This window comes from Perissodus microlepis, chromosome 12, assembly GCF_051167445.1.
Source record: "Perissodus microlepis isolate ML-2025 ecotype Zambia chromosome 12, ASM5116744v1, whole genome shotgun sequence".
Classification (NCBI taxonomy): domain Eukaryota; kingdom Metazoa; phylum Chordata; class Actinopteri; order Cichliformes; family Cichlidae; genus Perissodus; species Perissodus microlepis.
In genome coordinates this window covers 36,337,192-36,362,244 of record NC_140472.1, presented here as the reverse complement: position 1 = coordinate 36,362,244, position 25,053 = coordinate 36,337,192, and the positions used below count along the sequence as shown (strand labels likewise).

Sequence of the window (25,053 nt, the reverse complement as noted above, 5' to 3'; positions counted from 1 at the left end):
AATTCCACAGCTTTACCAGCAGGTGTCACTTGTTAACAATTTAGAAAGGCCTGCACCTGTGAGAGTAATCAGATTACACACCAATCACCCACACAGTTCAGCAGAAACGCTCCAGATATGCTGTTAGAACACATTTCACAGTGACATCACTTCCTGTCACGGCTCAGGTGTTCGGCTCCAGGTAAATTTTATTGCTGAAGTTCAGAACAACGTCTGTCCTTCTTAAATACAATTTAAAATGGCCACGCCGATTGCGAGGGTGGCGGCGTGCGGACGGCGAGCTTTGAGACTCAAACAGCACAACACACGTTTCAATTGTCAAGGCATCGTTTGTTTTATTCTCTTTGATTTAACGAAAAACCGTCAAGACTTTGTGGAAAAACGTTAATGCAAAAGAAACTTCCAAAAGGCAAAGTCACAAATGCAGCAACAGGATTTAACAGAATTAAAAAAAGAAAAAAAGGGGGGGGCAGAGGGGGATCAGGTGGGTCTCCATCAATAGGAATGTTGAATGGTGGAGGGGTGGAGCCTAAACAGGGAGCAGCTACAGGACGGGCGGGCAGGAAGGGCGGTGAGCTCAGAGCTGCCCGCAGTTGGCGATGACGACCTTGGCCGTGGTTTGCCCACCATTGCTGCCGCAGGACTCCATCTTCTTCACCACGTCCAGCCCCTCGACCACGCTGCCGAACACCACGTGCTTCCCGTCCAGCCTGTGGGCACAGAGAGCGCCGTCAGGACACAGTGAGACAAACAGTCTGAATACACTAAACTGACCTCTGACCTTCAGCTTAAAAAAAACCAACCATGACGCCTCCTCAAAAACGAGCTTCTTTTATTACCTCCTTCAGCCAAGGAGACACCAGAGGATGCTTGAGGAAACTAGCAGCCCACACCACCAAACGCATCATGAAACTGTCTGCACGCCACGCCCTGACTAAACACTGCTGATTGGAGAGATTTAAATCTAAACACGGGGCCGCCCTGTGATGTCAGCCACAGCAGGTTCACTGCAGCCATAACCAGCAGTCACCTAAGGAGGGAGTGAGTGACGCGCAGAACAAGTGTGCTGCGAGGAGGATCTGCTGATGGACGCCGCGACGCTCCGAGTGCACGAGAACAATTCCCCGTGCGACCAGAGCTGAGCCCACGGACGGGGTTACCGTGTGCGTCAGTCCTGTTTGTGTCTGCAGGCTGAGTTTGGGTTTCCACCGCGTGCAGTCCCCTCCCACACCTGCGCACGTTTAAACCACGACGACCCGCTGACAGCGGTTTTAGATCAGCGCTTTCGTCGCTCGAGCCCTTTGTGAGATTAAACCTCGTCTGCAGCCGTGAACGTGAGCCGAGCGGTTAGAGGTCGTTCGTGTTCATAGTTACCGTCTCACTTTATTATGTTCCATAAACATTTTGTTCTGAGCAGTTCTACTTCAGGTTTAACTGAAAGACGAACACGGCGTCATGTTTGACAGACTCCCAGCTCCCGATGACGACACCATCTGACCGTTACCTCTGGTCATTTGATAAAACACTCCAGCACACAACCCAGAGCAGGAATATTACATCTCATCGGTGCCGATGGATCACTTCACACCAGCGTGGGTCTGACTTCCTGTCTGTGAAGCACGGGCCCGAGCACGTACGTACCATGCCGTGTTTTCGGTGCAGATGAAGAACTGAGACCCGTTGGTGTTGGGGCCGGCGTTGGCCATGGACAGGATGCCGGGGCCGGTGTGTTTCAGGGTGAAGTTCTCATCTGCGAACTTGTTGCCATAGATGGACTTTCCTCCGGTTCCGTCGTGGTTGGTGAAGTCGCCGCCCTATGACATCAGAGGAACGTTACAGATCACATGTTCACACAGGTAAGGAGTACTGTAGTGTCTTATTAAATCTGCTCTCACTTTCTCTGTAGAACCTGCATTTTGAGCTCACCTGGCACATAAACTTTGGGATGATGCGGTGGAAGCTGGATCCCTTGTAGCCGAATCCCTTGTCGTAGGTGCAGAGGGCGCGGAAGTTCTCAGCAGTCTTTGGCACCACATCAGCACGGAGCTGCAGGAACAAAGTTCAGAGAGAGGGAAGGGATGACTTTGATCTTGAGACACCACCTCAGCCGGCAGCTCCTACGTATGGTCGCCAGCCAAACTCCGGAGGTTTATCAGCCATGGTGAACTTTGCTCAGCCCGCCTGGCAGCCTTACAGCGCCCTGCTCCGTGGCGCTGCAGGTAAACGTAGCAAGCCCGGCCGACTTCTGCTCAGCCCGAGTGGAAGAGCTGCAGCACTGCGTCTGCAGGGCCCCCACAGCAGTGACGCCACCGCGAGGCATGACCAGAGGTGCAGCAGGGTGAGGTCTGCAACTGCTGCGCCTGCTCAGCAAAAACACATTCTGCACCTTCATCTTTTTTATCCTCCATCTGCTGCGAGCACTGGGAAGCTCCGGTTACCCCACAAACCCCCCCAACCCTGCCAGGAATGCAGCCGTTCTGGTTTGGGCCGTTTTTAACGCGTGCATGCTGGGAACGCCCATAACGTGCTGCTGCTACAAGCACAAAATGGCTAGACGGCTAGCACTCATGCTAGCTATTTTTTAGCCTGCAGTTAACCTGGTTAAACAAACATAAGCCCGCCAACGAAGCGCCTCCATAAGCGGCAGCTCGGTTACGTAAGGTTAGGTTCTCACACCGGGAACAAAGGGCCACACGGTAACCCCACATCCGCATCTCAACTCCCCTCCCCCCGCGGACCGCGCCAGCTCAGTGGAAGATTCCAGAAGCAAACACGGGGAACAGCGCAGTTAGCCTCGGTGGCTAACAGCCGCAGAACCGGCTACTCAAGTTTTATCACAGCAGCCTCAGAAAAAGCGTTTCCCCGCCCCGTTCGCCTCACACAGGCGACAGTTCACCGACAGCAGCACGGCTTTCCCGGGTCTGCGAAGGCCGCGCAGCCGCAACAAAGAGCCTGCAATAAAAGTAGCATTAGCATCGCCCATTCGTCGGCGGGTAAAATACTCGCTCCGAGGGGCGCGGGCCCAGTCTGCGCCTCCATGTGACTCGAGTTTGAGACATTTTCCGACCACAGCCAACCCGCTGGTCTCCAATCAACCGGGCATTCAGACAGGCATTCAAACCCGAGTCGTTCAGCCCCGGGACGCTGACATTGACATCGAAATCACACTAGCTGCATTCTACGCGCTAACGGCGGCCTCTGCAGCTGCAGTCGGCCCCGGAGCGCACCGAGCGGCGCTGGCGAGCAGCCACAAACACGTGCACACGCCCCCCCCAACACGCTCGTGACAGCTCGGCTAGCTGCTGTGATGCTACAAGGAAACAGGAGGCTGCCCCCAGCAGCTGAAGCCCGGTCCACGCTGCCAGGATGAGCCGCGGCAGAGGTGACTATCGGCACCCAGCAGCGGTTACTAACCACCGGCTAAATTCAGTAGCAGTAAGCCCCACCGACCCCCGGGATAAACTACCGGCCTGCGCACCGCAGCAGCGGCCTCACCTCCATCACGATCCGGCCCGCGGATTTACCATCAACGGTGATGTCGAAGAAAACTTTGGGATTGGCCATTTCAGTAGGTCGAGCTGGAGACGGAGGACTGAGGAGTTTTCCGGCGAAAAGACACAACGGACCACAAGGAACCGAAAAGAGCCGAGGATAAAATTTATATAAGACGCGAGTGGGCGGCGTGAAATCCCAGCGAACCAGTCAGTAACACGGGATTATTTGATTGAAGCGTGTTTAATCCAACCAGCAGAAAGAACAGCCAAAGCTTTTCTCTAAGTGGACGAGCGAGTTTAACGGTGCGTTCTATTCGTATGTCAGGCCGACCCGCCCGGGCGGGGCTTGGGTGTTGGGAAGGCTCCTGTCCTCGGAGCACCGCCCTGTTTCGGCGTCCAGTTTAATGCTGCGCTTACACTGTGTGATTTTTGGCCCATTTTGAGCCGATTTTTGAGTCGTGCGACCGTTTCGGCGATCGGCCCGATTTTGGCCTTCATCGTGCGTCGTGTAGTATACGTGGGGTAACGAGACGCGATTAACACCTCACGACCAGCTCCCGATCATCAATCGCTTGGTCGTGAGGCTGTCACCGCAGTTTGTCACACTGCGCACGCGCAAACACAAATTGTCAGCGAAAAAGACGGCGCAGCACGGCAGTGCAGCGTGTGATCTGGACACAAGCGATGGAGGCACAACTTGTAGAACTTTGGAAAGCTCATCCGAGCCTTTTCGATGTGGCCTCACAAAATTATCACGACAACAACCGTGAAAATAGTTGGATTTACACTGCTGCTCAATCACAGCTGCCTGATCAATGCTTTTCATTAGCAATTTAGCAAAGTTGGTGGTGGTGTGTGTGAGTGAAAGACGGAGAGGGAGAGCGAGCGACAGAATTTCTGTTACAACCTTCATTTTATGGACGCACAGTGTGAGCACTCGGGTCGCATCAGAGCATCGGGTCGTATAGTGTGAGACCCTGCATCGTGACCTATGAACTTCTAACCCCTGCGAGTCAACCGTACAGTTTGAGCAGGAGCTGAATCGCGCGACTGAAAAAAACCGCACAGTGTCTGCCCAGCATAAGGAAAAAGTGAATCTCTCTAGTGCCAAAGCGGCGCGCGCTACAAAAATAGACAACGCGAACCTCCAATGGCAGCAGAGCACACGAGGTGGTGGGAGGGGTGAACGTCAAGTCTGGCAGTGGGACCGTGCTGCCACCGCCGGGGGGTGGGAGGGGAGCGCGGTCCGGTGTTTCCTGCAGAGAGCGGACTTACTCATCGTGGAAATTTACTGCGCGCGGAAAGGTTCAGCTGTGCGAGCCTATAGAAGCTCGAGACGAAGTTCAGCAGCACAGCTTAGCGCGCAGACTCAGACTGAGCTGCGTCACAGCTGCAGGAGGTTCATCAGGAAATCACCTGTAAACAGTGACAGAGAACGCGTGCAGCACCCCAAACACACCGTAACAGTCCGATTAAAGGGTCAAATTCCCCCACACTGCTGTGCGAAAGTCCTGAGCCCCCCCACCCCCATCCGTTGCAGGAAAATGTGAAACATGCAGTGATTCTGAATACACTGAAAACACGAAACATGTAGTGTTATATTCACTGATGTACCTGCAAACACAACATTAGCCTGACGGTGTGAGCAGCTCTGTGAGTGTCCTCAGGAACAGTTCTCATTTCAGGGAACAGAAGATGATTGGCTGAAGCTCCAGGTCATCTCTACTGTGTCGGGTGGATTCTTCCTCTTTCCTAAGGATGTGACTATCAGATGCTACAGATACACTTTTAGGCCTCACAATTGTTCTTCCCAGATCTACAAAGTTTTCAGCTCACAGCTCTTTGGGACTCTGCTCACTGGTACAAAAACATTATTTTATGTTAAACTGTTATCAGTTTTCAGATTCAGCTAAAGAAATGGGAACAGGTGTGTTTGAGTGACAGGCAGCGTAAAGTGCGCTCAGGTTTCTATGTGCACACAACACCGGCTCCTCGTCCAGTCAGGAGCCTTTGTGCTGCATGAATGATTCATAGGTCAGAGTTAAGAGGCTTAACGGGGAAAATTGTTCAGTGTCGATGCCACCGCGCTGCTGTTCAGCGAGCCATCGATCAGTGACCTTTAATGACCTTTCATCACATAGGTGCTGAGAGAGAGAGGCTTCCTGCTTAAGGTCAGCTTTTCTTAAAATAACGGAGCAGTGAATACCAGGAGAGGCCTCGAGGAATCAGTTCAACTAAGAAAGCCGTCTGTGAGAGAGGGAACAAAGACGCAGTGCTGTAAATGTGCTCCGTGTCCAGCCGTCGCAGTAAAACCTGCAGAAACCTCAGCGCCCTCCACGCAGCCTCACAACAAATCAAGGTGTGCATGTGCTATGTCTTACAGTGCGCTGGACTTCCTGTTCACTGCACATAAGCTGATCGTGTTTCATTAACTGATATGAAATCTTATAAATCTTCACCTGCTCGATTTTGTTCCCAGAATGTTTTTCCTGCGCTCACGTCCTTCATCAGGGAATTAAAAACTCACATATCGGGATTCAATCCTGGGCTCGGCTGTTTAAAAGATGTAATCTGGATACAAACCATCCCGTTTGGGTAACCCAGTTTTTAAAGGTTTCTAGTACTCTCACTGGGCTGCAGGGGGCGCCAAAACTCACAATATCAATGAAGCTTCACTGAATCAGTGAAACTAAGTTTGATAGTAACGGCTGTTCCATTATCAGAGAATTCATCCTTTTATCCACAGCCATGTCTACCTTCCTCAGGTCATGATATTAAAGGTGCAGTGTGTCATTCTCTTCACTGTTTATCACCTCTAGTTTTTTGGCTATTATTACTTTTCCTGTGTAATCCAGTCTCTAGCCCGGTGCTGGGATTGGTTAATCCTTACTAATCCATAGTCTAGGACTAAATAAACCCTTTGAACAACCAGATTTCAGAACATGATCCTGACTGGATTAATTCTGCTTTTGAACCAACCGTGAAGATGATAATTGTTGGAGGCTAAAGCAGGTGCACCCACCAACACCAGACTCCATTCAAAGTTTGATTTTTAGATCGTCTTTCTTTCCATTAGTCTTGATTTAATTCATAACATAATATCAACAATATTCCAGATTACAGTTTACTGAACACAGAGCCGGAGGTTTGAATGTTAAACTGAATAAAGTGGATGTGGACTCTACTTTGGAATTCATGTCCTCAGCACCAAAATCTAACCTGTGAGAAAAACGTGCCAGAGTTCATTCAGAAATGTGCAAATTTAAGGAGATGCCGTTTTGTACGTTTCTCTGACCGAACGTGTCGTCGATCAAACACCAGCCTGTTTCTTACTGTCACATTAAATCTGTGACGTTTCCTGTTTTATTCACGGGGACTCGTTTCAGCGCGAGTAATGAGCGGTGTGGACGTGGACGTCGATGCCCGATGAAGACCTCGGGCTCTTCGCCGTGATGAAAGCGCCGCAGCCTCTGCATGTCTTTCCAGTGTCTGTTTATTAAATTACAAACTTTATGTTATGAGCATCGTTACTGAATCATCGTGTACAGGTTTCCATGGAGACACCACAACTGTTGGACTCTAAGTCACTATACAACAACACAGGATGATGAGGATGATGAAGATGAACCAGCGTTTGTCACTGCAGCTTCAGCCCAGATGTGAGTAAGCCACATGTGCAGACCGCGGCCAGGTCGAAGGTCAACCAGCCCGCTTACAAAAAACCCTCATAACATGAGGGGAGGAGGCTGAGCAGCTACAGCCGCCCGTGTCGCCTCTCTCTGATTGGTCATCGGGAGGTCCGTGTCGCACGCCGGGGCCGGGCGTGGACCCCTCAGCATCTCCAGTGAGAAAGGAAAGCGTGTCCGTGGGAAAAGACGCCGCTTACAGCTCGTCTGCAGCCATCTTTTCACCGAAACTCCCGGCTGTGACGCGCTACAATGCTGCCTTCACGGGTTTCACACCCACACCCACCAACAGCTGGAACCGCAAAGGACGCCAGCCGCACCTTTGTGTACTGCACGCCGCCGCACTGGAATAACTTAAATCACGGGCTGAGCCAAAACACTGACAGCCAATCAGATGTCAGTGTTGTGCTGTTACACGAAGAGCGACTGGGTGACATCGCTGTGGGCGGGGCAGGTACGTGAACGCAGCGCTGTGGCGCCTCTTTGAACTGACAGGGAATGAAGGATGAAGCATCGAAACACAATTAAAAACAATAAAATAAAGTTACCATGGAGTTCATAATCACACATCAAAGAGATTTTTTAGATTCAAAAGTCGCCATTTTGTTTTCCTTCCTCCTCACGGTCTGCCCCTTCCTGTGCAGACGGCGCCATGTTGGCGGCGAGGATAAAAAATAAAGTTCGGATGTTGCCGTGACGTCTCGGCGTGGCCGACCCCGGAGCCGTGCGAGCGCTTCAGTTGTTCTCAAACAGCGACAGCAGGTCGTCGTTGTTGTTGCTCGGCAGGTCCGGAGGGCCGAGGTAGGACAGCAACTCGTCCGGGTTGGTCAACTCAGGAAGCAACTGCAGGAGCAACGAGGACAACCAGCGTTAGACTCGGCGCCGGCCCGCTCACGCTTCAGTTCACACAGTGGTTAGTGATTAAGCACAGCTGATCAGCGTGACGCTCGTTTGACTCACCTGCTCGGTTACTAACGACCTGCTCGACGTTATTCTGGTTTTATTGTTTTATCACAACGTTTCTTTATGAAAGTCGTGTTGTTTATCGCTGTGACGATGACATTTATCACAACACCTTTGTCCAGCACATTCTTGTTCTTTACTCACATTAGAAGCTCAGTAAAGTAGAGTCTGTTTCCACTCACGTCAAGAGAAGTTTCCGGAACATCCGCCGAGCCCCCGAGTCCAAAGGAGCCGTCGCCTTGGAGACGGGGATTCTGGTTGCTACGCTGCATCATATGGTTGCCACCCCCCATTTGCGAGTTGCCATGGAGACCCTGCGACTGCTGCTGGAGAGGAGCACCATGGGAAGTTGAGTCCATACGGCCTGAGCCCGGCATCTGATAGGGAAGGACACAAGGGGGGAAAGGAAGGGAGGAAGAAAGAGAGGAAGGAAGAAGACGAGAGTAAAGAGAGGGGAGAGGAGGGAAGGAAAAAGGAGATGAGAAAGGAAAGATTTAAGGAGGGTGGAAGGAAGTATGGAAGAAAGGAAAGGAGATAAGAGGAAAACAGTGATAGGAAACAAGTCAGAGCACAAGGAAGGAAGGAAGGAGACACAAAACGCTACGTCCAGATGAACAGAATCAACTTTTGGAGAAGAGGAGGTTGTGTTCGTTGTCAGAACAAATCTAAAGCAGTGATGATGATGATGATGTACCTGTCCAGCCAGCGGGTGAGGGGGGGGTTTGTCAGGGGTGAGGAGGGCGCTGGAGAGCTCCGACTGGTAGGACAGGGGCGGGGGGCCGGGCGAGGAGAAGTCGCCGCCGATGCTGGGCGTCCCCGGACCGCTGAAGTCGGAGAACGGAGCCGACAGCGTGGGGAAGGACGGAGCTGAGGAAGAGAGGCGGATTAATACACGTGACCAGCACAGGAAGTGATCGACTCGCCGCTGTGAGGTGGAGCATCCTACCTGATCCGGGTCCGGGGTACTCGGGCGTCGTGCTGCTGTTGCTGCCGCCGCCGCCGCCCCCCCCGGGCAGGGAGGGGTAGGGCATCGGGGACGAGGAGGAAGAGGAGGGGGGAACCGCCGAGGAGGACGAGGAAGAGGAAGGGGTTGGGCCGAGCGAGGCGATCATCTCCATGACGTTGGGCATGACCATGTGACTGGGGCTGAGTGTCCGGCAACGCTTCAGCACAGGGCCGTCGGGCTCCTCCTTCACGTGGAGGTCGGGCTTCACGGGGACGGGCTTCCAGCTGCACACCGGGTCGATGGTGATCTCCTCGTACTCCGAGCTGCATCGAACACATTTTAAGAATCAGTTTTCATTTCACAGCAGCTGGAGCGGCGAGGAAAACAGGAAGTCACTGAACAACAAAAGGGTCTCACTTCTGCACATAGATCAGGATTCCCAGCATGTACTGGTCCACCTCCAGACCCTCCAACAGAGCCGTCTTACTGCAAACACACACACACGTGTTAGACCTGCAGAGGAGCTGGAACAGAGGACTATTTCTTCAGTAGAAAGTAGTTCCGGTAAAAAACTGACACCAAACATTCTGCTGAGGTGAGTCGGATTTGATGATGAGAAGATGCTGAACTCTTTCTCTCTGTGTGTGTGTGTGTGTGTGTGTGTGTGTGTGTGTCTGTCTGTGTGTGTCTGTGTGTCTGTGTGTGTGTGTGTGTCTGTGTGTGTGTGTGTGTCTGTGTGTGTGTGTCTGTCTGTGTGTCTGTGTGTGTGTGTGTCGTACTTGCACACAGGACACCTCCAGGTTCCTCGCTCACAGTTGAGTTGCAGGTACGACTCCAGATCGAAACACTGAGAGAAAAACGGTCGTCGGTCAGATTTGAGCAGGAAGCTGCAATTTTTCCAAACCTGCACTTCCTGTAATGCCCATTGACGTGGAGCGCTGTGATTGGCTGGAACTCTGACCTGTATGTGTCTGCAGTCATGGCCTCTGGCGGGCAGCTGGATGCGTCGGAACGTGATGGGACACTTTAGCGAGACCCTGATGGCGGTCTGCTCCACGCCGTCCTCGCCGTTTAACCCGGGCGTCCCGGGGATGGAGCCGCTGCTGAAGTTCCTCTTTACTGAGAGACACAGAGACAGGAAATCAAAAAACATCAAGGCAGGAAGTTGAGCCTGGGGTCAGAGTTCAGCTGCTGACCCGCAGAACACGCCAACCTCTGCCGCCATTTTACAGCAACACACCAACGAGTGACGACATCATCACTAAATATTATTTATTTGGGGGGGGGGGGGGGGGGGGGGGGGGTCTCACTCTTGGTGACGCAGAGCTCTGCAGGAAGCAGCCTCTTCTTCATCAGTCCCTGCAGCACCGATCGCACCGACGGACGGTGAACCAGCTGGAGGACGAACAGGTGAGACTGAGGACGCGCACGCACGCACACACACACACACGCACGCACGCACACACACACACGCACACACACACACACACACACACACGCACGCACACACACACACGCACACACACACACACGCACACACACACGCACACACACACACACACACACACACACAGATTAACTGGTGGGGTCAAAGTTTTATTTGAAGATTTATTGATTTTTATTATTACTGAGTTATTTCTCTTCATGCTGGAACAGAAATAACATTTCATCTGTTTTGTTATTAAAAATGTTTTTATTTTTATTTCATTTCTTCTTTCAGTGTGTGTGAGTGTGTGTGAGTCCTTACGCAGCAGCAGGCGGTGACGGTGATCTGGATGGTGTTCCTGCCCGGCTGACACACGTGTTTCAGGTACAAAGGTTTATGGGAAGTTTTGTTGTCGCCTCGCTCGATGGTGAGAGGAGTCGCGTTCACGCTCACCTGAGGAGGACGAAGGAGCAGCTTAGTGATCGTGTTCATTAACCTTTGACCTTTGAGGACGTCACCGTGGAGCACACGGTGGAAATATTCTCCGTTTTCTCCAAACTCATCAACACAAAGGTGAAGCTGTAAGGAGGTCACACCTGGACAGAGGCGGGCCAGTTGGTGTTCATCTGTCGATCCTCGTGGTGGTAACACTTAAACTGGAGCTCCAGGTCAGGCCTGACACACACACACACACACACACACACACACACACACAGAAAATAAATAAGCTCTCTGAAGGAAGCAGTTACTGATACACCTTTAAAATGAAGGGGTGTGTGTGTGTGTGTGCACCTCATGATGAGTGTTTTGTAGACAGACTCTCTCAGCTGGAAGACGTGGTTGCTGACGGCCAGGTTGTGCTCTAATCTGAAGGGCTCCAGGACCACGCCATCTCTCACTGGGAAAGTCAGCCGCAGGTCGTCGCTAGGGTTACCTGTAAACAGGAAGTCATCGGTCACACACCTGCACATTGACTTCGAATCAGTGGGAAAAAAATAATCAGGTTATTTCACAAACACAATTTGGAACATTTTCCTGATAATCTCAAGATCTGACTGATCATGAAACATTATTGATTGATTGATTGATTATTGTTATTGAAGATTATTGAAATCAACTTTGATTATGAAACCAAATGATGTTAATCTGTTTATTATGGTGGACTAATCAGAATATTTCCCTCAGATAAAGAGTTTCATTTCATTCATGACCTCAGTTTGACTCAAGCAGCTGGTTCTAAAATATAATCAGACTTCTTATTTATTGAAAATATTCAGATTACTCTGATCATCAGTCGTATTGATACGATGTGATCGATGATTGTGTGTGTGTGTGTACCTGTCGGCGGGGGAGGGGCCAGGCCAGCTATGTTGGGTTTGATGTCAGGCAGGAAGGGAGAAGGCGTCGGCTTGACGTCACCGTTGCCAGGCGACATGTAGGGCGGAGCCATGGAGCTGCTGGGGGTGACGGGAGGTGTTGGGTTTCCCGGAACCGGAGAAGAGGGGTAACCTGGCAACCCTCGCCCCGGCTAACAGACGGCGCCGGAGAGACGACAGAAAACACAAAAACCTTATTTCAGCATGTGCGCCCTCACTTCCTCACATGTCTCCTGTTCTGTGTGTTTCTGATCATGTGTGTGCACTAACACTCAGGTTAACACAGGGGTCTATATGACGTCACAGAGGCGGGGATAAATGCCCCACCCACTCATTATTAAGGAGGGGCAGCTAATAAGAAGAAAGCTGTGTTAAAGAGGGAGGAGCCAAATCAGCCAAACACTCGCCACGAACACAGACACACGTGTGTGTGTGCTCTCCTTACCCCTGATGGCTGGTTGAAGGAGTTGTACACTCCTCCGGCGCCCCCTGCTGTCAGAGTGTTTAAGCCGCCCTGCCCGTTAAACTGGTCCTGCTGCACAAACGGCACAAACGCTTCAATCAATCAGCTGTTAATCAACAGGTGACAGCATTCAGGACTCCATCGCTCCAACAACACCGTTATAGCTGCTCACCTTGTAGTACTGCGAACTGGGGGGTCCAGAGGGGGGGTACTGAGGTGGGAGGGGCATTTTATGGCTCTGATAGGAGGGGGAGGAGCCAGACCGTGGCGGGGCGGGACCTGGACCAGCGGGACCTGCAGGGAGACGAGGAGAAAGCACACCTGAATAATCAGAACAAGGTCTGCTTTCCCATCATCAACTGTGGTGAAACCTCCACCTCACACCACCTGGAAACACCTGCAGACAGGGTGCAGTTAATCCTGTTTGATGGCGTCATGTGACGTTAAACTTCAGGAATCATGTAAAATAACACCAAAGAAAACAAACACTTCCCAGGCCCGTTCTGCGCCAGCGTTCCCTGTGAGCTTTACTGTGGCGTGGGCAGGTACGAGGACGCAGCACCTGCACACGGTTTACTCAGACCGATTGTCCTCACCTGTCGTCAGACCAGCCTTACAAACCTGACCAGGCTGAGGTCACTTCCTGTCCTGTCAGGACTGGCAGGGGTGGGTTCTCGTTAGACTGACCTGTGAAACTAACAGCGTCCTACCTGGGTGGTACTGCATGTTGGGGCCCGAGTAGGGGCCGCCGTGACCGCCTCCAGCTGAACCAGGCATGGATCCACCGCCACCTCCGGGACCCGGCATGACGTTCACACTGGAACCGACGGGAACGCCGTACTGCTGGGACATTCCCGGGAAGGACTGAGGGCGGGAAAGGTGTGGACACAGGTGTGAATTCACTCACTGACACAGTAACCTGAGGGTCAGCAGCACGGACTCCTGAGCCTCACCTCTGAGCTGTATGGTCGTTTGAGGCCCTGCGGGGGCCTCAGGTGTCCCTGCTGTGGTCCAGGGCCGTAGTTTGGGTGCTGGGGGACCCTCTGCGGGCCCCCTCCTGGTCCGTACATGGGGCCCATTGAAGGGGGACCTCTGGCGGGGCCTGGACCTGGGCCCATACCTCCAGGAGCCATGCCAGGAGGGCCGCGGGGGCCGGAGTGGGCCATGAACTGGTTATTGTAGGCTGGACCACCCATCTGGGAAAAAAAACCACAACAAATTTATCAGTGATGTCATCAAACAGGTGTCCTCAGCACAAGTTCGGCTAAAAGTGAGGAAATACTCGTTGTCTGCTGACAGAGAGGACAAATCTGGACTGTGCTGGAGCAGAGGCGTCGTGCTCCGGTGACGCCAGCACCGACCTCAGGTTTAAACTCGACCCCGTCACCAAACACACCTCCACCTCTCTTTATGCACCAACTCTGAGACCTCGTCCCTCCCACAGCGTTTCTGTGACAGTGTTTTTCTGTTTATTCACCTGCACGAGTGGACCAGCAGAGGGAGCTCTAACCCAGGCGGGCAGCATACAGGCGCCCAGTGACCTCATGCTTCTGCTCACCTGTCCATAGTTCATCTCCTGGTTTTGTTTCTCCTGGATGGCGGCGACGGTTGCTGTAGCAGTGGCGGTTGCCGTGGCAGCAGCAGCAGCAACGGCGGCGGCAGCGGCAGCCTGAGTGAAGTCAGCGGAGCCTCGGGAGCCTCCGGGGTTCGACGGATAGCTGCAAACAAACGACATCACTGACATCACCGACCACCTGACGTGGGACAGATAAGACCCCTCAATATCTGGATGAGAGGGCGGAGCTTAGTGAGCTGCACCCAAGCATCCACCCTCAGGACAGAAACCGGAGCAGCAGGTCAGTTTATTTCAGTTTCTGATGCCACCGTTGGCTACAACGTGACGCTGAAGCAGACACCCACCTCCCTGTGTACCCGCCCGGTCCTCCTGTGTAGGCCCCGCCCGTACGGCCGTACATGCCCTGGGTCATGTAGCCTTTGCTGGGCTCTCCATAGCCCTGCTGGCCCATGTAGCCTCCGGGCCCGCCGGCCATGCCCGACCCCCCGGGGCCCTGCATCATGGGACCCCCGCCTGGGTTGGCCCCGGGCCCCATCACGCCTCCACCAAGACCCTGATGAGAACAGAAGTAAACATTCATCAGACAGGAAGTGACGTTGAGTGAGTAAAAATGGTAAAAAAAAAAAAAAAAGGTAAATGGCCTGTATTTGTACAGCGCTTTACTTAGTCCCTATGGACCCCAAAGCGCTTTACACTACATCCACCCATTCACACACACAGTCACACACTGGTGATGGCAGCTACATTGTAGCCACAGCCACCCTGGGGCGCACTGACAGAGGCGAGGCTGCCGGACACTGGCGCCACCGGGCGCTCTGACCACCACCAGTAGGCAACGGGTGAAGCGTCTCGCCCAAGCACACAACGACCGAGACTGTTGGAGCCGGGGCTCGAACCGGCAACCTTCCAATTACAAGATGTGGCCAACTCTTGAGCCACGATCGCCCCACAAATGATCGATAATGTCACATCCTTCTGCTTGGTGATGTCATACCTGGCTGGCCGAGGGGTTGGTGACTCCCCAGACAGTTGTGACCACGGAGAGCGATCCTGTGGGCTGATTGGTGGGCTGCTGCCAGCTGGAGGGGTCGTAGGGGTACGAGCCGTCACTGTGGGGGGGTGGGTCCATGAGTAAAACAATTATGCACTCTTACACAGCAGCACAAATATTTATTTATTATTGAGCTGAAAAACCTTTTGTCAGTTTATTTTGTAGATTTTTGGGATCGGAGTCAAATTCATGATTTATCGATTTAAAGTGAATCCACTGAAATCTGACTCGATTGTTTCAGGACAAAAATATTAGAGTAAAAGTAAACGTGTGTAAAGATGACGTGTGTGTGTGTGTGTGTACCTGTGTGGGTTGTTGGCTAGTCCAGCCTTCATCTGGTTTAGAGGGTTCATGGTGGGCGGAGTCAATCAGACAGCGTTCTGAAAGACAGACAGACATTGTCTCCAATCAGCTGATTCAGACTTTGGTGCAAACTACATTTCCCATCAGTCTCTCTGCACACGGACCATGACGCTGCGCTGAGTTTTCTCCACCAAAGTCCATTCAAAAATCCTCCTGTTTAAAGAAACCTGCATGCACTGGTTGTATCCCTATTCAGGGTCTGCAGCCTTAAAGGCTGATTACGTCACAGCGACGCAACGATTCAAAGGCGTCCTTCGTTTCCCTGAATTTTAAGGATGGGTCGGTGTATCCTTTATGGCCCAACATATCCCAGACTTCATAGCGCGGCGGTGGGTGTGGATAATTTTGCAAAAAAAAAACCAAAAAAAAAAACAAAAACAAAAAACAGTGGACGGCTGAAGCAGGGCGGCTGCAAAGTAAACTTTTAAAAGTAAGTACTGAATATTATGTCACTTATTTATGTGCGAATGTTTAATAATGAAGAACAGCAGAATGGAGCTAAAAATAAATGTTTGTTTCAGTTCTATGAAGCTTTGAGTATTTTGGATCAGTAGCTGCTGTGTTTGTTGCATCATATTGCTGTAATTGTTTATATGCTTTATATATTCTGAGCTAAGTTGATCTATAGTGTTACATCATATTCTATAAGGATGTTATGTGTTTGTAGACTTTCTGCCCAGTTTGACCCATTTAGCAGAAGTCAGCCTGTTTAAGGCTCTGATATCTATTCTGTGTGACTTAAAGCAGTTATGACATGGTCTGATTTTCTCACCCAATAAAGGAATATTTCATATATCAGTCTACTCTCCATTCTATCAGACACAGTTATCACAGCTCGTACATTTGCTTTTTACACATATATGTAAGCATTGAGCCAAATTTAGTAATGACAACATATTAAAAGAACAATATATATAACACATCTATAGATACACTGTCACAGATACTTGTCTTTGAGTCAAGATTTAAGGTGACAGGAAATATAAATAACTGCAACTTGAATCTTTGACACAGAGTTCAAGCTCACTGCTGTAATATATCATATTAATCTGACAATACATATCAGGGCTCGCAAAATCGCTAGCCCAACGTCCCGGGGCTAGCGATTTTTCCAGTCGGGCTACCAAAATCTGTCTCTGCCCTGCCCGTCGGGCTGTCATAGGAAAATATATGTCAATGCTTTTGCATTCTTTCGCCAATGTAGCTGGGTAATTATGTCATTGGCATCTTTGAGCCACTGTCAATATGTGACATATTGAAATCGCGTTTGAATTTGCGCTTGTTTTTTGCTTTCACTGTCACTTTGCGATCGCGTGAACGGTGTGTAGAGAGCAGCAGCACTGATTGGTGAGTGACGATTAATTGCGCACCAATTCCTCTGACGTCGTCTTATCACTCATTATCTTACTATTCAAACGCAACAAGTGAAATCTCTCGCAGCTTAAACATGTGAGAGGTTGATCGCGCAGAGAATCACTGAGCGTTATGCAAGTATGTGTGTAAAAGCAGCAGGATTTAAGCCGGTATTTTAGTGCTCAGCCAAACAAGACAGGTCAGCGTGAAGAAGGGGCAGCCAAAGAAAAGCCGACCACAAAACGGAAAAGTTATGACAAATCAGACAATGAGGCAAAAAAAAAAAAAAAAGCGCAGCTTTTTTGGTTTCATGGACAAAAGAACTTATGTGGCTGGAATATGACGAGCTAAATAACATAATGTTCTCCCAGGTGTGTTGTTGGTTTTCCCTCGATTTCTGAGTCGACAAGCGCCTTTGTTACTGGGACCAGTCATTTTAAGAAAGACCCCATCAGAACCCATGAGAAATGCAAGAAATGCATTATTGCTCAGTCTGCAGTATCTTTCCCAGAACAAACACCAATTGCAAAAAACATACTAAAAATGAAACAAGCACAAGAAGAAGTCCTGAAAAATCTGTTTAGAACAGCGTGATGTTGCAAAGACTGAACTACCTTTGGCCAAATGTAGCAGTCTTTGCAAACTTCAAAAAGCAAACGGCCTCGATCTTGGTCCCACTTGCCTCTCACCCGTGACTCCAGTGGAAATGTCAGATTCAGGATCTGACAGACGGATTCATGTCCTGCACAGTTCTTACAAGTTCATAGAAATTTCTGTTCAATGAGAACCAAGTATTTGAGTTGATGGTTGTAATTTTTATACAGTTGTTGTGATTTGTATTTTAACAATTTTTTTTGGATTCATTTTTGTTTCCGTTACAATATTGTAACGGAAACAAAAACATAAAAAAATGCTCTTTTTTATTCGGGCTACTTAAAAACTGAATTGTGCCGGCTCAAAGGGCTACCAGAGATTTTGAAATTTTGCGAGCCTTGCATATAATATTGTCCATATTATATTTACATTACCACAGTGAGATGATTTTAGTCTCATGAACAACATCAGCTGATTGTTATTTACTAGCTAATCTTAAATGACTGTTCAGCACAGAAATGAAGCCCAACTATCATGTTTTACAGTCCTGTGGTCTCAGCCTCAGATACTTATTAAATCACACAAAGCTCATGTAAAACAAACAATGAACAAAAGATTTTCTCCTTCATTTCTGTCAAACAAAGCTGTATGAAACATTTCCAGCAGTTGGTGTCATGGTTGCTAGGCAACCTGAGGAGCGCGACATAGGCTAGACCGTCCCATTTCACTTCCGGCCTTAGCGGTCTTTGAGTACGTGGCCCTTGTGGACTCTAAGGCTGCAGACTTAGAATTGGGATACAGCCTTAGTCTCCTGCTGTGATCATCGTGAGTACTCCAATACCCAGAATGCCCTGCAGGGAACTTATGCATTAAATATGACCACTAATCACCCTCCTATTGATCTGAACACGGCAAAGGGAAGTGATCAGAGGCAGTGATTATATAGTGATACTGAGAAGGAACAGAAATATGAGTTTATTAAGAGCAGACATGTTTGTTTCTGCCTCTCAATGAGTCGCTGTGGAGAGGAGGAAGATTTCCATCAACTATTTCAAAAGAAACAGGAACACACACACACACCTGGTTTGGTATATCTGGTTTCTGCTGCCTCGCTGACCCAACACAAATCACTGAACCCCAGATTCTCAGAAGAAGCCGCTGAAAGAAAAGAGAAAGTGTCTGAAAACCAGTGAAAGGATCACAGAGAGGGAGCTGATCGTGGGGCCCTGAGGAGTGTCCTCCTGTGGACGAGACCAGCTTCAGTGGTCCCGATGTCTGTGAGCGTCACACAGAGCTGCTCAGGAAGAGCAGAGGGAACAAGTCAGTGTCATCATTGGTTCACAGAGATCATCACCTGTGCAGGCTGAGACCCAGCCCACACAGCTGATGGAGACAGGATGCAGGTATGTGGGGCAGCCCGGCGATGCTGTGAGAGCTCCTCCAATGAAAGCTTCAGTCTCTGTCAGGGAGGAAGTGTGACGCTCGCACAGGTGAGCCGTCGCAGCTCACCTATGTGGGTCTGCTCAGGAGGACAGCAGACGCTCGAGGCCGTGACTAAGCCGCGAAGGAGCGCGATGGTCATGTGACTCAGCTACACAGTCACATGACCACCTGATTCTCTGCCTTCACTCAGAGCTGCACAGCCCTCATACCTCCCAAAGCACCTGATTCATGAGGGAGGGGCCTGATGGCGAGCGCTGACTGAGCCACACTCGTCCACACTGGTAGCAGCGACATCACAACCAGTGACCACGGTACTTCCTTTTTCTGATCACAAGCTCGCCGGGCTCAGAGGAAGCCATGCCTCTGTCCTCAGGTGTTCTACTTCCTGATCCCAGCGTCTGAAATCGATCAAGTTTAAAGCGTCTGATCCGGGTCATTTCCCAGACGCAGAGGTGCAGCAGGTATAAACACCTGGCTGGAGTTTACCTGCAGGAGCCTAAAACTCCACAGGGGGTCGTGGCTCTTCTCCACCAGCTGGTTCAGGTGCAGCAGGAGGGGGAGGAGTCAGAGGAAACGCCTGCCAACGAGCAGGTTAGGGTCACAGAGTCTCTGTTACCACGGTAACTGGCCCAGGAAACAGAAACCCAGAGTTTTCCTTCAGCTCTGGATTAATGAAGTCGGGCTTTTAGCTGAACCCGATCCAGATGTGGAACCAGCTCTGCCCTGAGAACCAGGCCTCGTTCCAACAGGAAGTCACAGGATGCAGCTGACAACCAAAAGGATCCAAGTCTCCTCCCACGAGGAGAGCTCGCTGCAGGTGTGTTTGTAGTGTGAAGGCGGAGGAGGTTTCACACCATGAAATGAAAACTTTCTAACGCTGCAGTGGGAGCGTCGGCAGGAGCGTCACGTAACCTGGTGACGAGAGTTTCAGTTCGTCTCAAACATCCAGTAAGACCAGCAGGAAGCACAGATTCAGTCGTTTCAAAACCAGCAGCAGCCTGATGGGTGACCTGAGTCACAATCTGAGGTTTGACGAGGCTTAAAGGTCAGAGAGGAGGAAACACTGTTTCACAGCCGCTCTGTCTCATGACGAGCTGCTGACATCACAAACTCTTCTTCTCTGCTCACAAACTGACATTAAAAAGCTGCCGTGACTCTGAGAGCGAAACAGGAACGTCCTGAGGCTGGAACACAAACGGCTCATTAATAATCTGATGGCTGTGAGTATGCTGACTCCACGCACTCCACAAAACAGCGGTTATCAAGACGCGGTGTTCCTTCCTGGGGCGATCGTGGCTGAAGAGTTGGGAGTTCGCCTTGTAGTCGGAAGGTTGCCAGTTCGAGCCCAGCTCCAACAGTGTCGGTCGGTGTGTCCTTGGGCAAGACGCTTGACCCGTTGCCTACTGGTGGCAGTCAGAGGGCCCGGTGGCGCCAGTGTCCGTGGTTACAATGTAGCTGCCATCACCAGTGTGTGGATGTGTGGATGTAGCGTAAAGAGCTTATTGGTCCATAGGGACTAAGTGCTATACAAATACAGGCCATTTACCACTCAGCTAAAACACGTCACCAATCAGACGCAGTCCTGCTGCTCATTTATTTACAGATTTAACCTTTTAAAGTCTGAAAGATCAGGAATCTTCTTCTTATTTAAAGTTCACTTTCCTGATTCGCAGTGACACCGAGAGCCCGCCAACGTGCCCGACCAACCAGCATCACCTGAAACCAGGCAGACATCCTCCCAGGTGCAGCAGACGTGAACACGACAGGTGTTCGGTCAGAAGGTAAAAGACTCCTCATTCCTCTGACCCACAGACACACCTGCGGCACATCAACGGGCAGACCCTGACGTTTAGACCCTGACGTTTGAGGAGTTTCAGGTAGAAAACGTTTCACCTGTGGATCAGCTTGCTGCAGTCGTCACACTCACCTGCTGAACTCTGGCTGCTATGATACGAACACAAACTGCACCTCAGTGAAAACAAGAGTGTTTCTGTCCCTGCACACGAACAGCACTCAAAAGCACACCTGCAGTCACCCTCAGTGGGCGTGTCCCTGATTAGCAGGTGGACTTTGGTGTGAAGATTTCTGACAGGCAGCGTCCTGCATTCCACCAGTTCAGCTCCGCCCACAAAGCGTGTCATGCACAAACATTAACGACTCAGCTCGAGGCAACAAGCAGGTTGTTTCACAGGTAAACAGAAAGCAGGACGAAAAAGGAAGAAGGAAATGATTTACACATGAGTGGAAAGTTTAAAGTCTACCAACACCTGAACGCCGCACCTGTCCATCAACCAATCAGGTAACCCTGTGTGTGCACACCTGTTTCTCCCAGCAGCTGACTCACCTGAGCTCCACACTACCTGCCCCATACCTCAGAGATAAATCACGATTAAAGCTAAACACGAATAATTTTTAAAGATGTGTTAAATGTGTATCAATCAGCAGCTCCCTCGCACTCACACACACACACACACCTGCTAATTAGACAAAATCCCAGAGCTTCATTCAGTAAACTTGGAGCTCAGCCTGTTAGTACAGTGACCTCACAGCAGCCATGGTATTGGCCACATGACGTCATTATACATGCTCCACCAGCACAAACAGGCCCAGAGGTCCAGTTCAGGTGAAGCTAGCAACTACAGGTGTCACCATCCACCTGTCACTCAAAGAGGCCACGCCCCTAAAATAGAACCTTTAAGGCTTAATACAACTTAAACAGGTGAGTTGTAACAACATGCTCCCCCGTACAGGTGTTATGAGACCAAACAGTTTGTGTATCCGGCTGTAAACACAGGAGTCTATGGGGACTGACTCCCTGCTGCCCCTGCTGGATGCTGGCAGAACTGCAGGCAGCTCAGTCGGTGCAAGTTTAAAACCTTCTCCTCCACCAATGTAGGAGAACTGGAGCCCGTGTAGTGCTGGGCTGATGGAGTATCAGAGTGCTGTGGTTAAACAGCGTCCCCTGCTCGTGAACATGTCACTGGTGCACCGTCACAGCGGCCCGTGATGTGTTTTTTTCCACAGTAAACGCTGTAAATCGGTTTCAGTCTGCCCGCGTGCACGCCGCCCACGCATGCGCCTGATAAATGGGTTAAGTCTAATATAAGTTGCTGTGTCGTCCCGAGCCGGGCGGTGCTGTGTCCGTCACACTTCTCTGCCACCGCCTGCTGCCTCCGTCTGACCGCACAGATGGAAACAAAATGAGTGTCAGAAGACATTTTGAGATTCCTAGCGGTGTTGCAACCAGGGGGAGGAGGGGGAGCTGATGCTAACGTGCTAACTAGCAGGCAGCTCCTGCTACAGCAGCCGGGAAGTGGGGCTCCTCCGGCTAAAGCTAGTAGCACCACTGGCTAGCATTAGCATGCTAACACACCAACAGCAGTCCCCTGCGTGTAAACAGCAGGGCTCATTTCACTGAGTACTGTTATTACATTGGATGCGGAATGAGGGCGCAGATGACTTCCGATATTTTTAATTTGGCAGAATTTTTTTTTTTTTTTTTTACCGTTTCCATCCTTGTTACTCAGCTAGCATGTTGTCTGTGACAATGGAATGCTGCAAGGCTAACAGCTAGCAACATGCTAGCAACCTCTTCCTCCAACACAAAACACTCACCTGGTGTTCGGTGTAGTGTACCTGCAAACCGATCAGCCCGAAACTCATCTAGTCATCGATAATCCCCGTCCCCGAGGCCCCGCACCTGTCACGTACACACACGTATACTAAGAGCGGGTACACGGTTCCTCCCCGCAGCCTGCCCTACCTTCGCACTCCCCCGGTGTCCGAGCCCTGTTCCGGGGCTCCGCAGTCTGCTCTTCTCGGAGCTTCCGGGGCATTAAGAACCGAACCTTCCCGAAGTGTCCACGGCCAGGCAATTCCCCCAGTAATACTCCGAATATCCGGCAAAAAAGTCCCGATAAAATCCTGACAGTGAGGCCGAAATTCAAAGCCCGCAGCTCGGTCAGCTAGCGCTGCCTGCCGCCGGCCTCAGCGTCCGATTGTCCGGCTTCAGGAGGTGACACCATACCCCGTAGATCCAGGAGGGTTCACACGGGAGAAGAGAGCAGATCCAGTGGGCTTAACTGCTCTACGGAGCCGCTACAGTTCGGTTCGTCTGTATCACTGATCGCTGCTGGCCATCAGGTTAAACAGTAGAGAGAGAGAGAGAGAGACGTTCACATAGACAGAGAGAGAGAGCCGTTCACACAGACAGGAAAGAGAGAGAGAGACGTTCACATAGACAGGAGAGAGAGAGGATGTAATCCTTGAGACTCACCTGTGTGGTTGAACAGTGAGGAGCAGCAAGCAGACAGACCCGAGTCATTTAGATCTCAGACAGTTTCAGTCCTCAGGTGTGCCCAGGTGTGGTGTCTGAATCAGGGTTTTAAAATGAAGTAAAGAGCAAAACACAAACTTGATTTGAAACACAGCCTCAGCTTCATGTTGGTGTGCTCACTCTGCACCTGTCCCCGGGATTTGAACCTTCCTCCTACACATAAAACTAGAACCTAACCCCAAGGGCCCCAGAGATGCTGTGAGCTAACTCCACTGGGTATAAAAGTTTTGAATCATCCCAGAAGTAAAAGTACTAATGCAGATATCACTGGAGCGTAAAGCTTTAGGTTACTTCAGTAACCCCGGTTCTCGGAGTAGCAGATGTCACACTATGGGATGCGCCTCCCTGCATATTCCTCAGAATACCTGGGCATGTTCCAGCCCGAGGCAACACGAGAAGACCCAGTGTGTCCTTGCTCGAGATTTTGTTGCCACGTATACAGAGTCATTCTCGGAGTCTACGCTTCCTCTGCTGTGAGGGAAAGCTGTCATCTTCACTAGCTGGGATGCTAATGATGAGGGATGCAAGTTAGCTGGTTTGCTAGCCTTTGCCAAAGGACAACGGCGTTAGCTGGTGTGCTAAACCGTGCAGATAGGAGAGACGGGCAGAGGTAGCTAGTGCCCAGTGACGGGAAATAACGCTAACGCTCCTGGCTGTGGAAAGTTAAGCTAGTTAGCCTAAGAAGGCTTAGCTAGCATATCTCAGCCAAAGAAAGCTGAGATATGCTCGGAAGCGTGAAGAGTTGCTTATCTTGAAAAACGACTATGTAATAGCGCAGGCTATTTAAAGGTGAATGTCTGCCCAACATGGTCGTTGTGATCATCAGCCAATCAGGATTGGCAGAATGAGATAAATGCTTCTGAGGAATCTGCAGGGAGGCACATCCCAAGGTGAGACACTGAAACAAAGCGAAATGGATGCAAGGAATGAGAACTGAATTAACGTGGATCACTTTGAAGGTACTTAGGTAGATTTCGCTCCTCATTATGTAACAAACATTCACCACCAGGGGGCAGCGTGCTATCTGCAGTAATGGGAATAACGGCGTTACTTTTTTCAGTAATGAGTAATCTAACTAATTACTATTTCTATTGTTACAACGCCGTTACCGTTACTAACAGGAAAAGGCGGTGCGATCGCGTTACTATTTTTCAACAAACAGACGGTTGAAGCTGTGTTCAGCTTACCGCATGTCAGTAATCTGGGCGCTACAGCTTTAAGCAGCTGCGCAGGCTCCCATGAGCAGAGCAATCACTTTCTGCCCATGATCACTTTCTGGCACAACACCTGTAGCTAAGGGGTCAAAACAATTGCAAGAATAAAGTAGTCGTGGTAAGCCAATCACATGACCGCTTCAAGATGACAAAGCAACAAGGTGATATATAAGCAAAACAAAAACAGCCCTTTTGTGTTGGTGGAAAAATGCACCACATCAACCAATCAAAAATGATATGGTAACATGACATTTGGTTGTTTAGGAAGAGAGGGAAGTTTTAGGAGTGATGGCGAGAGAGAGAGAGAGAGAGAAAGAGCGAGTTTTGAGATGTGAGAGATTTGTGACGTTTAGCGTGTTTGCAGTGTGTAGTTAATGTGTTGTCTTGTGTAGTTAGTGTGTAGTTTTGTGTTGTGTGTCAGAACAATGAGGTGACTGCTGTCTCCAGGTAGAAACAGGAGCAGTGACATACCTGCTGCTGTGAAATATGATTCACTAAACATGTTTTTTGTTGTTGTTACAATAAAAAAATAAAACTTTTTCTAATCAAATTCAATCAATCAACTCAGTTACTTTTTCGAAGAAGTAACTAGTAACCAGTGTTGGTCAAGTTACTTGAAAAAAGTAATCAGTAACTAATTACTGATTACTTCCCCAAAAAGTAATCCCGTTACTTTACTGATTACTTATTTTCAAAAGTAATTAATTACTTAGTTACTTAGTTACTTTTTATAAACACAATTTACAACCCGAATAGGTGATAAAGTGAT

At 50.1% G+C, this 25,053-nt stretch overlaps 2 protein-coding genes across 7 annotated transcripts; both read right to left on the bottom strand.

Moving 5' to 3' along the window:
- Positions 1-309: 309 nt before the first annotated feature.
- ppiaa (peptidylprolyl isomerase Aa (cyclophilin A)) lies at positions 310-3,675 on the bottom strand. The gene is made up of 4 exons (XM_084945848.1): positions 3,496-3,675; positions 1,927-2,046; positions 1,642-1,814; positions 310-710 (listed from the first exon to the last, which is right to left on the bottom strand). The coding sequence occupies exons 1-4, from the start codon at positions 3,562-3,564 to the stop codon at positions 578-580; spliced, it is 495 nt and encodes a 164-aa protein (XP_084801974.1). The 5' UTR covers positions 3,565-3,675; the 3' UTR covers positions 310-577.
- Positions 3,676-6,969: 3,294 nt separating this feature from the next.
- On the bottom strand, positions 6,970-23,947 carry LOC146376933 (zinc finger MIZ domain-containing protein 2-like). 6 transcript variants are annotated; one of them, XM_084945841.1, is made up of 22 exons: positions 22,498-22,948; positions 18,372-18,449; positions 15,285-15,361; positions 14,925-15,039; positions 14,275-14,483; positions 13,913-14,072; positions 13,308-13,550; positions 13,065-13,218; positions 12,527-12,648; positions 12,337-12,426; positions 11,854-12,043; positions 11,308-11,449; positions 11,112-11,190; positions 10,837-10,968; positions 10,400-10,505; positions 10,051-10,208; positions 9,869-9,936; positions 9,507-9,575; positions 9,090-9,412; positions 8,838-9,010; positions 8,326-8,520; positions 6,970-8,023 (listed from the first exon to the last, which is right to left on the bottom strand). In XM_084945841.1, exons 3-22 carry the CDS (start codon positions 15,332-15,334, stop codon positions 7,916-7,918), a joined length of 2,886 nt encoding a protein of 961 aa, XP_084801967.1. In that variant the 5' UTR covers positions 15,335-15,361; positions 18,372-18,449; positions 22,498-22,948; the 3' UTR covers positions 6,970-7,915. The 6 variants fall into 6 exon arrangements, with proteins under 6 accessions (XP_084801967.1, XP_084801968.1, XP_084801970.1 ...); XM_084945842.1 differs by lacking the exon at positions 22,498-22,948 and adding an exon at positions 22,350-22,489; XM_084945844.1 differs by lacking the exons at positions 18,372-18,449; positions 22,498-22,948 and adding an exon at positions 23,011-23,947.
- Between the last annotated feature and the right edge of the window lie 1,106 nt (positions 23,948-25,053).